The sequence below is a fragment of the Bipolaris zeicola genome (genome assembly GCF_000523435.1).
Source record: "Bipolaris zeicola 26-R-13 unplaced genomic scaffold scaffold_3, whole genome shotgun sequence".
Classification (NCBI taxonomy): domain Eukaryota; kingdom Fungi; phylum Ascomycota; class Dothideomycetes; order Pleosporales; family Pleosporaceae; genus Bipolaris; species Bipolaris zeicola.
The window spans coordinates 286,564-300,933 of NW_006912052.1; the positions used below are offsets into that span (position 1 = coordinate 286,564).

At 49.7% G+C, this 14,370-nt stretch overlaps 8 protein-coding genes across 8 annotated transcripts; 4 read left to right on the forward strand and 4 right to left on the reverse strand.

Moving 5' to 3' along the window:
- Window positions 1-117: 117 nt before the first annotated feature.
- Window positions 118-738, forward strand: COCCADRAFT_21867 (uncharacterized protein; the record flags this gene model as incomplete). Its single annotated transcript, XM_007708667.1, has 4 exons — window positions 118-180; window positions 240-264; window positions 317-638; window positions 687-738. The coding sequence occupies 4 exons, from the start codon at window positions 118-120 to the stop codon at window positions 736-738; spliced, it is 462 nt and encodes a 153-aa protein (XP_007706857.1).
- Window positions 739-1,889: 1,151 nt separating this feature from the next.
- On the forward strand, window positions 1,890-6,237 carry COCCADRAFT_82241 (uncharacterized protein; the record flags this gene model as incomplete). Its single annotated transcript, XM_007708758.1, has 5 exons — window positions 1,890-2,368; window positions 2,422-3,085; window positions 3,130-4,044; window positions 4,279-5,937; window positions 6,067-6,237. 5 exons carry the CDS (start codon window positions 1,890-1,892, stop codon window positions 6,235-6,237), a joined length of 3,888 nt encoding a protein of 1,295 aa, XP_007706948.1.
- A 423-nt stretch (window positions 6,238-6,660) lies between these two features.
- Window positions 6,661-6,900, reverse strand: COCCADRAFT_82203 (uncharacterized protein; the record flags this gene model as incomplete). The annotated part of the gene is made up of 1 exon (XM_007708759.1): window positions 6,661-6,900. The coding sequence occupies one exon, from the start codon at window positions 6,898-6,900 to the stop codon at window positions 6,661-6,663; it is 240 nt and encodes a 79-aa protein (XP_007706949.1).
- Window positions 6,901-7,097: 197 nt separating this feature from the next.
- Window positions 7,098-8,508, reverse strand: COCCADRAFT_32195 (uncharacterized protein; the record flags this gene model as incomplete). Its single annotated transcript, XM_007708693.1, has 2 exons — window positions 7,098-8,257; window positions 8,313-8,508. 2 exons carry the CDS (start codon window positions 8,506-8,508, stop codon window positions 7,098-7,100), a joined length of 1,356 nt encoding a protein of 451 aa, XP_007706883.1.
- A 484-nt stretch (window positions 8,509-8,992) lies between these two features.
- On the reverse strand, window positions 8,993-9,966 carry COCCADRAFT_82185 (uncharacterized protein; the record flags this gene model as incomplete). The annotated part of the gene is made up of 3 exons (XM_007708760.1): window positions 8,993-9,707; window positions 9,757-9,774; window positions 9,824-9,966. 3 exons carry the CDS (start codon window positions 9,964-9,966, stop codon window positions 8,993-8,995), a joined length of 876 nt encoding a protein of 291 aa, XP_007706950.1.
- A 288-nt stretch (window positions 9,967-10,254) lies between these two features.
- COCCADRAFT_32197 (glycosyltransferase family 50 protein) lies at window positions 10,255-11,609 on the forward strand (the record flags this gene model as incomplete). The annotated part of the gene is made up of 2 exons (XM_007708694.1): window positions 10,255-11,268; window positions 11,319-11,609. 2 exons carry the CDS (start codon window positions 10,255-10,257, stop codon window positions 11,607-11,609), a joined length of 1,305 nt encoding a protein of 434 aa, XP_007706884.1.
- Window positions 11,610-12,263: 654 nt separating this feature from the next.
- COCCADRAFT_82308 (uncharacterized protein) lies at window positions 12,264-12,908 on the reverse strand (the record flags this gene model as incomplete). Its single annotated transcript, XM_007708761.1, has 1 exon — window positions 12,264-12,908. One exon carries the CDS (start codon window positions 12,906-12,908, stop codon window positions 12,264-12,266), a length of 645 nt encoding a protein of 214 aa, XP_007706951.1.
- A 915-nt stretch (window positions 12,909-13,823) lies between these two features.
- Window positions 13,824-14,081, forward strand: COCCADRAFT_82109 (uncharacterized protein; the record flags this gene model as incomplete). The annotated part of the gene is made up of 1 exon (XM_007708762.1): window positions 13,824-14,081. A coding segment is annotated over one exon (258 nt), but the record flags the coding sequence as incomplete, so codon positions are not given.
- Window positions 14,082-14,370: the final 289 nt, after the last annotated feature.

Consider the following 14,370-nt stretch of genomic DNA (forward strand, 5'->3'; position numbering starts at 1 on the left):
GATTTTTTGTCCATGCTATTCTATGCGCCTAAGTGGCGGCACACAGCTCACACCACAACCACCCATCTTTTTATTTGCACTCACCACCACACCGATATTCGCGCATAATCCGTCAAAATGGCTCTAGCAGGTCCAGCAGGCACAACCATCAACCCGGAAGAGACGGAGAACTTCGAGGAGGTACGTGGGGCGGGCACCTCAGCGCGAAAGCCGGTGCAGACCGACTAACAAAGGCATAGATTGAGAAGCAGTTCGCCGTCAAAGGTACAGCAAGCTACGCACATTGAACACGACTCCTTCTAACACGAATGCGCAGTTGTGCAGCACATGGAGACATACTGGAAGATCCTTGAAAAAGTCCCAGGTTCCAAACTGCGACTGACGAAGATCGACGATGAAATCTACGAACACCTTAAGAAGGACTTCCCCGAGTTCGACGCCTCCGCCACATTGAATGAGGATGAGATGAAGAGCAAGGAGGGCAAGGAGCGGTGGCGCAAGTTCATCAGCGAGTACGAGCACAAGGTCGAGGACTACAACTTCGGCACCATGCTCCGCGCAAGCCCCAAGACCGAGTACGACCAAGAAGGCACCATATTCGCTGTTCGCATGCAGTTCTACGCCATCGAAATCGCACGGTCAGTTTGCCCCGCCTGTAAAATCCCAATCAGTACTGATTTGAACAGCAACCGCGAAGGCTTGAACGACTGGATCTACGAGAAGGCACAGGGAAAATAATTCAAATATAACAGTTTGCACGATATAGATACCCAACCCCATCTGCAGGGAGTTCAAACGTGCACCTGCACTAGCTACATGCAACCTGCGGCTGGTCTAGCCTTCGACCAAACCAATCAGAAAGTTGGTTCTTTCTTTGTCTACACCTATTCCTGAACAAGCGATCGTTGACGTCGGCAAATCGTCCGAGATGCTCGAACGTGTTGAGGCTACATCAAAGCCGCTTCATGTGCAGTTACTTGATTCTGCTCACACATGTCACAAAAGCATGCTCACCAAGTCGCTGCACCTGATTTTCAATTTAGCATTGTTTGCATATCACAAAAATGTGTTTTGGGTGGCAAGTAACAAGTTCAACAATACCATAGTAGTGACAGGACGAAGAATTCAGAGTACCGTGGTTTCATATGACCACGCCATTATGCGCAGAGAACAATATTAAGGAGTGTCAGCGCGCAATGTGAAAGCAACTAGTTCAAAACGCCCTTCCAACTACACGCTAGATCGCACGTGGTAATCCCTTGCGCCTAGGAAGTGCAGTCTCAGTATATCATATCATTTTCTCTGTGTAACAGCCCAACACTGAACATCCAAAAGGAATTTGATCTTCGGTGCATGGAGAAATGAGAGTTTTGCCGTTTCTATTCACAAATCCTCGGCTTGGAACCCAGATTACGCAGCATTGCAAACTGCTTACATTGTTGGATTACTCGATATCCTTGTTTCACAGGGAATGAGTGTGAATGGAATTCATTACTTAAAAAATTTGCCGCTGGGGCGCGGCTGAAAATACTCGTACAATATCAGTCGTTCATTCCAAATTTAGAAATTCCGGACCAAAAATGCGGCTGACTCCAGGACAATAGTCTATGGTAGTGATCTGGAAAGTGAGCTGATACCTTTGTCGCCTCTGATCAAGATATCACAAGGGCGGGTACAATACGACGTCTAAAACGGAGTGCTTCGTGCAAGCTGCAAACAGACAGAAGCAGCCCCTGTACTCACCAGGCTTAGGTTCCAATTGGACCCAACGCACTCCTGCGCCCTCACTTTCACTTGTTGTCGCAATCTCATCCATGTGTGGCTCTGCGCGTCAATCTTAACCACGCCCCCCACTTTCTCAACACAATCGCAGCCTCCGAGCAGGCAATATGGCTACCACCGCACCTTCGCATGGTACCGATAGCCATGAGACAACAAACGCACAGGCATCTGAGGAGCAAAAACACATGTTAAAAGTCGGCTGGAAGGTTCTGTTTGGCTTCACCACAACACGCCATGTGCCGGTAGTACTATGTGGCCTTCTATCGACAACCGTTGCCGCTCTTACAATGCCTGCCTTCGCAGTTCTCTATGGGCTTATCTTCGGGCAGTACACCATTTATGGCGCTGGGTTGACTGATAGCCATGCGCTCATGAGTAACATGACGAAATATTGTATCATACTTGCAGGCATCTGCACACTCAACTGGATCGCGAACAGTTTCCAGTATTTTTGCTTCCTTACATTCGGTGAGCTCCAGGCGCGGAGCGCCCGTAATCGGATATTTGACGCGCTCATCAAAAAAGACATGGCGTGGTTTGACACGCGCGAAACGGGCACTGCTGCAGTTCTGTCGACAGTGCAGGCGTAAGTGACTAGCCGGAACCTGAACACTGCTCATTTCAGCTGACAAAATGCAGGCAGATCCGTGGCTTGAAGCTCTCAGTATCATCACCATTAGGCGAATTCTGTCAAGCAGTCGTTCAGAGCCTTGCAGCTCTGGGAGTCGCTTTCTACTTTTCTTGGAAGCTAGCACTAGTTGTTATGAGCAGTATCCCGTTTCTCTACTTGTTTCTGACACTGGTTGCGAACCGACAATTGATTCGAACACGCGAACAGTCCGAAATGCTCCAAGCGACAATAAAGTACATGACAACAGCAATATCCAATATTGAGGCAGTTAAGAGTCTTAATGGGGAACGATACGAGCTTCAGATTTTCGAAAAGACCGCCGGTCTTGCAGCACGCCTCTATAGACGGGTAGCAAACTTCCGATCAATGCAAATTGGCATCATGCAGTTCTTCACCATCAGCATATTCGTCCAAGGCTTCTGGTACGGCAAATACCTAGTTGGTAATGGAGATGGTGGAGCAGCAGACATTCTAACTACCTTCTGGTCAGTCCTCATGGCGACATCCTCCTTGGCATCAGTGATGCCCCAATTGGTAGTCTTAACCAAGGGCCGGGAGGCAGGTGCCAATCTGGCCATGCTCATGGAACATAAACCCACCTCCCACCAGGAGCTGGAATTGCAAGGTCATATCAAGCCTGCTCGATGTCCTGGCACCATTGAATTCAGAAAGGTATGCCTGTTTCGCCTTATCTTTGAAACCCGCTGATAGAATAGGTCGATTTTTCTTATCCTTCTCGCAAAGAGGATGTAGCGATTCGTGATATCTCGCTGTTCATGCCAGCCGGAGAAACAACTTTCGTCATCGGAAGGAGCGGCTCTGGCAAGAGTACCCTAGGTCAGCTTCTTGTGCGCTTTTACCACCCCTCATCTGGCCAGGTACTCCTTGATGGTGTCCCAGTTGAGCAATTGGATATAAAATGGTTACGAAAGAATATTACACTTGTGGAGCAGCATAGTGTACTATTCAACGACACTATCCATGGCAACATCGCTTTAGGGGAAACAGGTGAGACACTGCATATGCAAGACATCCTCGACGCTGTCAGATTCGCAAAACTGGACCTAGTTGTAAAAGGGCTCTCTGACGGACTGAACACTGAACTCGGCTTAAAGGGCGATTCCATGAGTGGTGGTCAGAGGCAAAGATTGGCACTAGCACGAGCAAAGATCAGGGATTCGTCCGTCCTGATCTTGGACGAGTCCACCAGTGGGCTCGACTGTGCTACAAGAGCTGGTATATACGAAGCAATACGAGAATGGCGCAAGGGAAAGACGACAATTATTTTTACCCATGATATCTCGCAGATTCGTTCTGACGACTTCCTTTACCTGTTGGGAGATGGCCGAGTGGTACAAAAGGGATATAGAAAGGAGCTTGAAGCTCAAGGAGGATTATTTCAAACCTTCATTGAGTCACATGAAGAGCAAGAGGAGCATCATTTTAGTGATGCTGATGACGATGGATGCGCAGAATATGATACTAAAACGAGTCGGTCACCGAGATATGGCACACAAACAATTCAACATTCGTTTACTGGGTGGCGAAGTTCCCAAGGATCAACTCGTCACAAAAGTTTGCCAGATGCAGGATCTTTTTTGACAAAAGAGATCGACCTAGGATCGGGAGATGTGGCACTGGAGCGGCTTCCAAGGTTTGATACAGATGAGTGGAAAGCTCATCTTCCAAAAGAAGTCGGATTACGACCAGACTCCATACTACTAGTAGAATATACATCGCCTACTAGCAATTATCCGAAGCGTCTTTCAATATCCAACCCGATGCCTGCACAGCCAATGCGACCAAAACAGCAACGAAAGCGTGATCGTATTCTCTCTCGACTCCGGCTCTCACGTTACAAGAAGAATACGTCAGGCAAACCTCCCAGCTCAACAGACTCGCTTTCCATAGAAGAAATCCTCGCATCAGTCTGGCCCGCAATAACTTGGCGCTCCCGCATACTTATCTTTGGTGCTCTCATGTGCACCATCATTCACTCGGTCTGTACCCCAGTCTTTGCCTGGGTCTTCGCACGACTTCTCGGTACATTTCAAGAGTCTGCCTCTCAAAGCCACAATAAAGCGCGTGACTACGCCCTCGCAATCCTTGGTATCGCTACTGCCGACGGTCTCTCAAAATACTTCATGTTCTTCCTATCAGACGTGGTAGCACAAGCCTGGAGCTTATCACTTAAAAGAGAAGCCCTGCGTCGGATCCTGCTACAACCGCGCGAATTCTTTGACAAGGAAGAGAACAGCACATCTCGCCTGACCGAAACGCTTGACTACTTTGCCGAGGAAGCAAGGAATCTACCCGGAAGGTTCGCCTGCATATTCCTTGCCATGGTACTTATGGTATCAATCTCCATCTCATGGAGTATGGCTATTTCATGGAAATTAGCACTTGTAGCACTTGCGACGGGCCCTATTCTCTTTACAATCACAAAGTGTAACAACATGGTCAGCAATCACTGGGAGAAGCTTTCTAGCGAGGCCGAAGACAAAGTAGGAGAGGTACTGCACGAGACGTTTGTGAATATTAAAACAGTCCGATGTCTGGGACTAGAGAGCCATTTTCGGAAGAAGTATCGCTATGCAACGACCGAGGCAGCCAAGCTGGGTATGAAACGCGCCCTCTACTCTGGCTCCATCTTTGGTCTAGCATTTACCGGCGTCATATTTGTGGCTATTCTCCTGTACTGGTATGGCGCACTACTCATGTCGAGGAACGAGTATACCGCGAACAAAGTCATGGAATGCTTCTTGATACTCATGCTGAGCGTCAACTACATCAGTTCACTGGCCCAGTATATCACTCAGATCAACATCTCAAGAGACGCCAGCACACGACTACTCCGCCTTGCACGACTTTCTACCGACTCCCACGAAGCAGCAGGAAACCTACCAATCCAATCCATCACGGACATCAGCTTCAAAAACGTAAACTTCACATACCCATCCCGCAAAGACACCCGCATCATCCACAACCTCACCTTCTCCATCCCCCACGGCACCTGCACCGCCATCGTCGGATCCTCTGGCTCAGGAAAATCCACAATCGGCTCCCTCCTCCTCAAACTCTACCAGCCAGACACCGACACTACAACCCCCAAAAACGGGCTCTGGCTCTCCTCGCAAAACATTTCCACTCTATCCACCCCCTCCCTCCGCTCCCGCATAGCCCTCGTCCCCCAATCCCCCGTCCTCTTCCCAGGCACAATCGCCCAAAACATAACATACGGCCTATCTCCTTCCGCCGCGGAAACCAGCCCGGCATCCATCCGCGCAGCAGCCCACGCAGCAGGTCTCTCCGACTTCATAGATAGTCTAGCAAACGGCTACAATACCCTCGTTGGCACCGGCGGCACCACGCTATCCGGCGGCCAAACCCAGCGTCTCGCCATTGCGCGCGCCCTCGTGCGCAACCCCGACGTCTTGATTCTCGACGAGGCAACCAGCGCGCTGGACGTTTCGTCCATGAACGTGATTCGCGAGACCGTGGTGCGGCTTGTAGGGCGGAAACGCGTCAGTCCTGCTAGTAGTAGTGGTACTATGGGTTCAGGGTCTGCTGGGTTATCCGAGTACTATGTGCGGAACAGTGAACCGGGTGCGAGTTCGACGTCGTTCAGTGGTCTGGATAAGGGGAAGGAGGAGAGGAAGTGTATGACGGTTGTTGTTATTACGCATGCGAGGGAGATGATGGCGGTTGCGGATCATGTTGTTGTGATGGAGCAGGGGAGGGTGGTTGAGCAAGGGAGTTTTCAGGAGTTGAAGCGGAAGAGGGGATCGGCTTTGGGGAGAGCGTTGAGAGGGGAGGTAGTGTAGTAGTGTGTGGTGTGGTGGTTTAAAGTCTTGTTTTTCTGAAATGCTCAAGGTAAAAAGGTTCTGTTTGAAATGCATGTCTGTTCGGCGTTGAAAATTTTCATAGTCTCATCTGTCCCTTTTCTGTTCATAGCAGCATCTCGCAGACATACGTAGTAAGAGAATGTTCATTCACTGTTTCATCCAGCGCCACACACAAAATGATTCAAGAAAACGCAAAATAGATGTATTTCTATGAATCATAGCTATAGAAGATTCGACAATACTCCGTAGAAATACTACCTTTGTATGTATCTCCTTCACAGCATACCGAATCAGCAAAAGGTCCATAAAAAAGCCATACAAAGAACAAATACAAAGAAACTTTCTCCCCTTCCTCCCCCCACGTCGTATACCTAACTCTGATAGTTTCAATTTAGTCGAAGATCAATGATGAAGAAAAAGGAAAAGAAATAAGACGCGAAGACAAGAAACACGTATTCCCCGCACAGGGGTGGTACGCGTACTCGAACCAGTGTCAAGGGTCGTGGATGAAATTTCGATGGTCGAGCCCAAGTCAGTCGAAGAGGCATCGCGACAATTTGTTGCGGGTTGACCGGCGATTAGGTCTTGAAGAAACAGCCGTGCTCCATGAGAACCAGTAGCCCGAGATCGTGATCGCAACATGTTGGTCGATCATCGCACGTTATTATGTCAAGGGGACTTTCTTCGACCACTGTACAATACAGGGGCTGACCCTACTCAATGCCTTATGTGTGCTGATGCCTTATTTCTCGGTCATATGTAGCATTCCAGTTCAAACGCTCATGGTGGTAATGGGAGTGGTGAATATTGCGTCTCTGTTGACGCTTATTCCCGTACATCTAATTCGGCTCCCATAGTTTTCGTCTGTTACCGCCCCGGACTGGGCCTACTTTGGGAGCTGGACGAGAGAATGAGTCGGGGTCGAGTGGTGCGTTGGGGTCATGACGAGGAGCTGGTGGGGCTCGGAAAGTCGGGCCTGGGGGAACGTACGCACCCCGCGGAGCAAAGTTACCACGGCCTCGAAAGGGTGCAGCGCCGCGACCGCGAGGCGATCCATGCCCACCGCGTCCACCACGAGGGGATTGCTGCTGGGTTGTACGCGCGAAGTCGTTGGGATCGAAAACACGTGGGTTGGGGCTATTGGTAGCTGCTGGACCTCGAGGGGCGCGCTTGAAGAGAACCTCATCCTCATCGTCCGATGTTTCCTCGGGCTTAGTCTCTTGTGCGGGACTGGATTTGGGTCGCTCCGCTGCTTTAGACGCGCCTGAGTTGTTGCCCTTAGCAGCACTGGCTTCGACCTCGAGTTTGTGAATGGTCAAATGGTTCTTGTATTCACGATCTTCACGAGCAACCGCATCCCGTAGCTGTTCGAGGCGCTTAGCGCGGATGCCGAATTTCTGGGCGATTGCCTGCTTCGCAGGGTCGTTTGTGAGGAGAATGAAGGACTCGAGGGCCGCATCTGGGTTTCCTTCCTTGTTGATGCGCCATAGGATGTGATTGAAGAGTGGCTGGAGGTAGATGGGCACGGGGCCCTTGGTCGCCTTCCCAGAACGGGCGCCGCCGGTGCTGTTACGAGCGGTACGGTCCGGGGAGCCCCCGATCAAAGCGGCAGCCTTGTCGGCGTGCGTGGCTCGGTTGGCGGGCTTGGTGCTCCTGCTGGAGAAGGAGCGCGGGGACTCGAGCGTCTTTGACATGTCGTCGAAGCTGTGAGTCGAACTCATGGATGTCTCGTCGGACATGTCAAGGGCGTTGAAGGAGCTCTCTAGGTCTTCGTGGTAGTCATCGTCGTCCGACTCGCTGTCTTCCATGGAGAGCAGGGTCTCGGGGAGTAGGAAATGCTCCACCTCGGCCCAGGTGCTGTAAGCTTCGTCGGCGCCTTCGAGCTGGACGCGGCTTGCGGCCTCGTTGGACGTGACTTCATCGAGCCATTTGACGGCTTCGCGCGCGTCGGCGTTGATGCGCTCGGTGCCATTCTTGAGGCGATGGAGCTGGGTGAGGGCTTTATTCTCATGTTAGCGGGGGGACAGGGAAGCGGCAATTCTGTGATCGCCTACTGTGCAGCGGGACAAAGAGGCGGATGGCGTCCTGGGAAATCCACTTGCGGATGCCGTCGCGCGTGCTCTTCTTGACGCCGGCGATAAGGGCAGTGTCGTCGACGATGCAGTTGAATACCTTGCGCCTGGGCGGCTCGGGGGCGCGCATGGCCGTATCGGGCTTGCTGGGCCGGGAGGGAAAAGTGCTTCGGCGCATGGTGGCGCGGGTGCCGTGGTGGCGATGGGGAAACTTGTCACAACGATGGGAAATGTGATGGTGGGCGGGCGAGGGCGGATATTGATTGCTGCGTCTGGGTTGGGAACCACGGGTGCGGCTTGCGCTGTTATTATCGGCGGCGGCTTTGCTGGGCGGAGCAACAATCCATTCGTCGTGGCGCAGTGTTTCAAGGCGTGGGCATTGTAGTCGCGCTGGGTTGGGGCAGCGCGCGAGGAAATGAGTCAGGCTGAGGAATGACGCAGCCCTTCATAGTCGTTGCGTTGGTGTGTTACTGTCACGGCGGTTGGGCAAGTGAAGTTCGGGCCCGCATTCCCCCAGCGATGAGGTGCTCACGCCAAGTGGGGGTTGCGCCACACAGCCACAGTTCACGCAGCATTCCATTCCTCGACCTTGCAGTACATACTACTTAGTTGCTAGGCTGGCCAAAATACAGTAAAGCCCGCCTTATTTCACTCATGCTTGCTCAGTAGCTCTCCACCTCGTTGCCCCTGCCACTGCTCATGTCTGGCATCCAGCCTTTGGGACGCTCGTTTCCACGCACTGTGAGCCCATACAGCCCTTTCTCAACCTTGTCTACACACTCCCGCATTACAGGCATTTTCTTCGTCTCCAGCTCAGATGCAAATTTGGACCCCCCAGGCACCTCAAACATCTCGAGCTGCAGCCGAACCGCCCTCAAGTCGTCCAGGACAGTCCGTGGTTTCTGCGTCTCACTTGCAGCTGGCGTCTGTTCATCAATCTCCATCTTGTCACCGCCGTCTTCCTGGTCGTTCTCTTGCTTCAGCCTCTTGTTTGACTCCGCCTGTTTGCCGGATGGGAGTTTTCCACTGGTAGCCATGCTTGTGACAGCGAAGCGCATGAGCTCGCCAGTCATGTCACACACACCCAAGATGTAGTCTTCTGGGGTAAAAGCAATGGGTCCCGCTTCACCGCTCATGCTAGCAATCCGTGATTTTGCTTCATCGTATGAAATGAGTGACTGGGTTTCCAGGTAATGTTGGAAACTGAGTGCTTCCATGAACTCTTGATTTCCGCCTGTGATGTTATGAGAGTATCGATAGGCATTGAGTCCTTGAAGATCGGCAGCAATGCTCTTGTATCGATCCTGAATAGCTTCCCAGTACTCAGCATTCTTCTTAGTGACCCAGGGTGGTAATGCTTGGCCAACAGCCCGGACCCTAGTCTGGTCAGATGATTATACGGGGATTGTGATGGAAGGCAGCTCACCTCTGAAGGGTGAAGATGCTGTTGAAATGTTAGTTGCTGAGTCGAATTTTCTTAAAAAGTCCAATACATCTTTTTGCTTGACGCGGTAATGTCGCGCGATGCTTTGATGATCCTTTCTCGACGATCATGATGCTCGTCCAGCTCTGCACGGAACCCTTCGAACATGCCCACAAAAGGTGATGCCGATTGTTCTGGCTTTTCGTCCGCCATATTTCCGTCTCTTGGTCGTTTGAGCCCCATTGGTCTGCCTGGGTAATGCCTTGTAATCGACGTCGAGCAAACGCTGAGACTATGCACTAGTGCACGTTATCACGTGGGAGCTATTCCTCTTGTAGACTAGATCTATGCGACTGCTCCTGCATGCTGCGAAAGCCACCATCTCCTTTCCCCTTGCACTTGGCCAATCCACGTACTCTTCAATCGTTGCTTCCTACACCCTCTTTCTGTCTTGTGTTTTTCCTTTGAGACTGTGCTGGTTCTGTGCCCTTCAATGACACAATGGCTCTTTCCTCCTTTTTCCGCAGTCCTATTTTGGTCTTCACAACTTCTATTGTCTTGCGCGCTGTCTTCCTCATTTATGGTTTGTGGCAAGATGCAAATTCACCAATGAAGTACACAGATATCGACTACTATGTCTTTACTGATGCTGCACGTTACATCTCGCGGGGCCAACCGCCATACGCCAGAGACACGTATCGCTATACGCCCCTCTTGGCATGGCTTATCTATCCTACTGTATGGTCCGGAAAATTCTGGTTTTCTTTCGGAAAGATTCTCTTCGCTGTTGGAGATGTGGCTACTGGATGGATGATGTTCCGAATCTTGAAGGAGTACAAGAAAATGGGAGACGAGAGAGCACTGAAATTTGCAAGCATTTGGCTACTAAACCCTATGGTAGCTACCATAAGCACAAGGGGTAGCTCCGAAGGACTGCTTGGAGTGTTTGTCACCGCACTCCTATGGGCAGTGTTAGCAAAAAAGGTACCACTGGCTGGTTTCTTATTAGGATTCGCGGTCCATTTCAAGATATACCCATTCATCTACGCCGTCTCGATCGTCTGGTTTCTTGACGAGACCCAATTCCGATCCACGAAATCGGTCGCTTCGCAACCTTCACGATCACTGTTTGGTCAGATTCAAGCCTTCATTACTCTGCCTAGGTTGTCCTTGGCCTTTTACAGTCTCATCACTTTTACAGTCTTGAACCTTGCCATGTACCAGATGTACGGTTGGCCGTTCCTTGAGCATAGCTATCTCTATCACTTGATCCGTAGTGATCATCGCCACAACTTCTCGCCATACAACACATTATTGTATCTCAATTCTTCGCCAAATGCATCGGGCCTAGAATTACGTTCAGCATCCTTCGAGCTGGAGCGGCTCGCATTCCTTCCGCAGCTGCTGCTCAGTGCTGTTTTCATCCCACTTGCGTTGGCGAAAAAGGATCTACCAAACACGATGCTAGCGCAAACCTTTGCATTTGTCACTTTTAACAAGGTTTGCACAAGTCAAGTAAGTCATGTGAGGCATCTGGAATCTCGCTAAGACACTGATTTTTCCAGTACTTTCTCTGGTACATGATGTTCCTCCCATACTACCTTCCACAATCAACATTGCTACAATCAGCCCCTATTGGCATTGCTGCTATTGTTGCTTGGATTGTTGGCCAAGCCGCCTGGCTTCAACAAGGCTTTCAACTTGAGTTCAACGGTCATTCAACGTTTTTACCAGGGCTTTGGTTGTCTAGCATTCTCTTCTTTCTCGTCAACGCTGGTATCCTCAGTATCATCATAGACGACACTAAACAGAAGCCAACACAAAGCAACATTGTACAAGAGAAAAAGAAACAGTAGTCAAGCTATGAATCCGTATCCTGATATATCTCGAATCGGATGTTCCCATCATCTTATCCAATGAACATAGGGATCCATGTTCACTGGTGATAACACATCACTCTACGCTGCTTACCGGGGCAGAGCAAAGAGAGCTGGAAGTCAAAATGGAAAAATACCGAAGACAAGGACGTGAATGCTTATTAGGGAGCCCTAGCTTTTAATGAGGCCATGCTCCTTCTCCACTAGAACAGCCCGCAACAGCACCCTAATAGAACTTTCACAAGAAATTCAATATATCAGATGTAAGCGTGTACTATACTAAATGAGTCTTCTTTCTCCTCTTTATTAGCAGTTGTTGCATTGACTTCCATTGTCCATCTGGAGTAGCAAAATACAGGTATTTTTGTCTATAGAATTGATCCACGAGTCCAGTAAGGAGAAAATAACAAGAAAGCTAGTGTGGCACCAAAAATCAAAAACTCCTTCCTACCATCCGTGCGTCAAAAAGAGTTAGGATTAATGCTAAATTTGGCTTCAAAATCTACGATGTTGGGTTTTTGGTGTTTGCAGGAGAGATTCTTCTCCTCTTTATAAACAGACCTTCATACTAGGAACTACTAACGATGAACCCGCAACCAAAGAAACTTAGGCAATCACTTTCTCAAGCCGTCCTCAAATAACCCCCTTCCCCAACAGCCATTCAATAGTTTCCTCACACCATGGGCACCGCTTCCACGGTGGTGGCAACCCAGCATCAAGATACCGTTTACTCACCAACTCATATCGATCCCTCCCAACATGCTCTCCCATAATATGTGCTGACCACAGTTTTTCAGCATCCTCGTCCACCGTCTCGGTATTACTATTGGCCTCAGACTCCGTGGTGGTTAGCTCACTTATGGCGGAGTAATGGGTGGACCATGGTGAAGCACTTACACTTTCCTGTTGCGAGGGCTCTAACGTGTAAGTCTCCGCCGCAGTACCCCCAGTATCCCCAGTACCCTCAGTACCCTCAGTACTTGAAAACTTTGACTTCTTCTTAGTTGACGATGAAGGTATTCTACGAGGGGCTTTGATCTTGTAGAGCTTGCGTATGGTACGTGGGTTGCGGGGGAGGAGATTAAATGTCTTGGATATGGGTCCTGACCTTGGGGCTGGGTCTCTCCGATTTATGGTCGAGCTGGGTGTTTGTGGCGCGACGAGCGAAGAGTCTTCCGAAGGCACTGTTGGCTTGGGTTTTAGCGTACGGGGCATGTTAATGAAAAGGGAAGAGGGATGGGGTTCGTATGTATACAATTGGTGGAATATGTAGTGCATGGAAGATGAAAGGAAATTCTTACTCCTGATATATGCGTAATCGAAGATTTGTGGAAGACTTCAGAGGAACCACGGTTCACAAACACGTTGTTCCGTCTCAATGGCTTGCTACAGTTATTGCTTTCCAAATTCAGTCCCATAGCCCTTCCTTTCAGGACCCCAAATCTTCTCCTTTTGAAACACACATCTCCTCTTAGGAATATGAACCCATATCAACACTTGCGACAAACTTAATAACCCATCCTCATTCTTTCAACCCCTTTTACTTCCCTTCATTATCGCCCAACCCCTACAAAAACCTCCGGAAAGCAATCCACACTGAACTTTCAAAAACATCTTCCCGTACCCCCAGATCCAAGTCTTCCTCCTTCCCCGTATCCTTTCAAATTTTTTCCAATTCCACTACTTCCGTATCACCAGACTGTGAAACAGGTATCAAGAGTATCGCACTAGGGTTGAATGCAGAATATGTCGGTATCCAGACTGTATCCTGACCATCTGTACCGTCTTGCTTTTCTTGATGTTTTACCTTTGTATCATGCGACTTGTTCTGCGCAGTTATACCGCTGATATACCGGTACAAAGCAAACTTATCAGGTCGAAAGGATGGTTTTGGTGTCAAGATGCGGGGTGGTGGGATGGGGAGTATGAAGGGGCGCCGAGGAAGAAGTGTATGGTGGATGTGCCTGGGTACGGAAAGGAGATGGCGAAGTAGCATTTGAACACTGGGAGGGAGATAAAAAGTGTGACTCTAGTTTTTCCCTTCTATTCGAAGTGATTTGAGTAAGTAGTATGTTTACAGATTGGGGATTTTATGGAGAGTCAGGACTGCGGTGTTGTATAGATGGTGGTAAAGCATTGTGAAGCTTAATCAAGAACATTGTTGCAAGCATGTAGATACGAGGGATATGTTTTTGGCAATGGATTTCTGTGCTACGAGATTCGCCCAACTCTCTAGTCGTCGGAGTGAGGAACAATGGAGAGCCTATCTCAACCACAGTTCGACATGCGGGTCGGACCCTTTTCGACCACAACCTTGTAGCGATATCACTTGTTAATATTGGTGTATCTACACTACATTTTCAACATTGTAAATTGATAACAGCGGTTGCCGAACTTAATGCTGCATACAAACTCATAGATCAACCACGGCGATCTTGGTACGTAAGTTGACCGCACACCAAGCCAAAACTGCGGCAGTCGCATCTCTTTCGCTTTTCTGTCAAGACGCATATCGTGAATGCTGACTGCCGAAGAGAGCGGACTGACCGGAAAGTTTGTTTTGACTAATTATCACGCGCTAAGGCGACGTTTGGGTCCCGTCATTTGCTTGCGGTGCTTTCTCGGCGGCGGTCCTCCCGCCATGGTAGGCCACACATAAGTATCTAAGAGCAGTGAGTTCGTTTGAATGACCTATAGCCCAGAAAACAATTGAAACCGTTCATCCTCATCATTTGCTTCA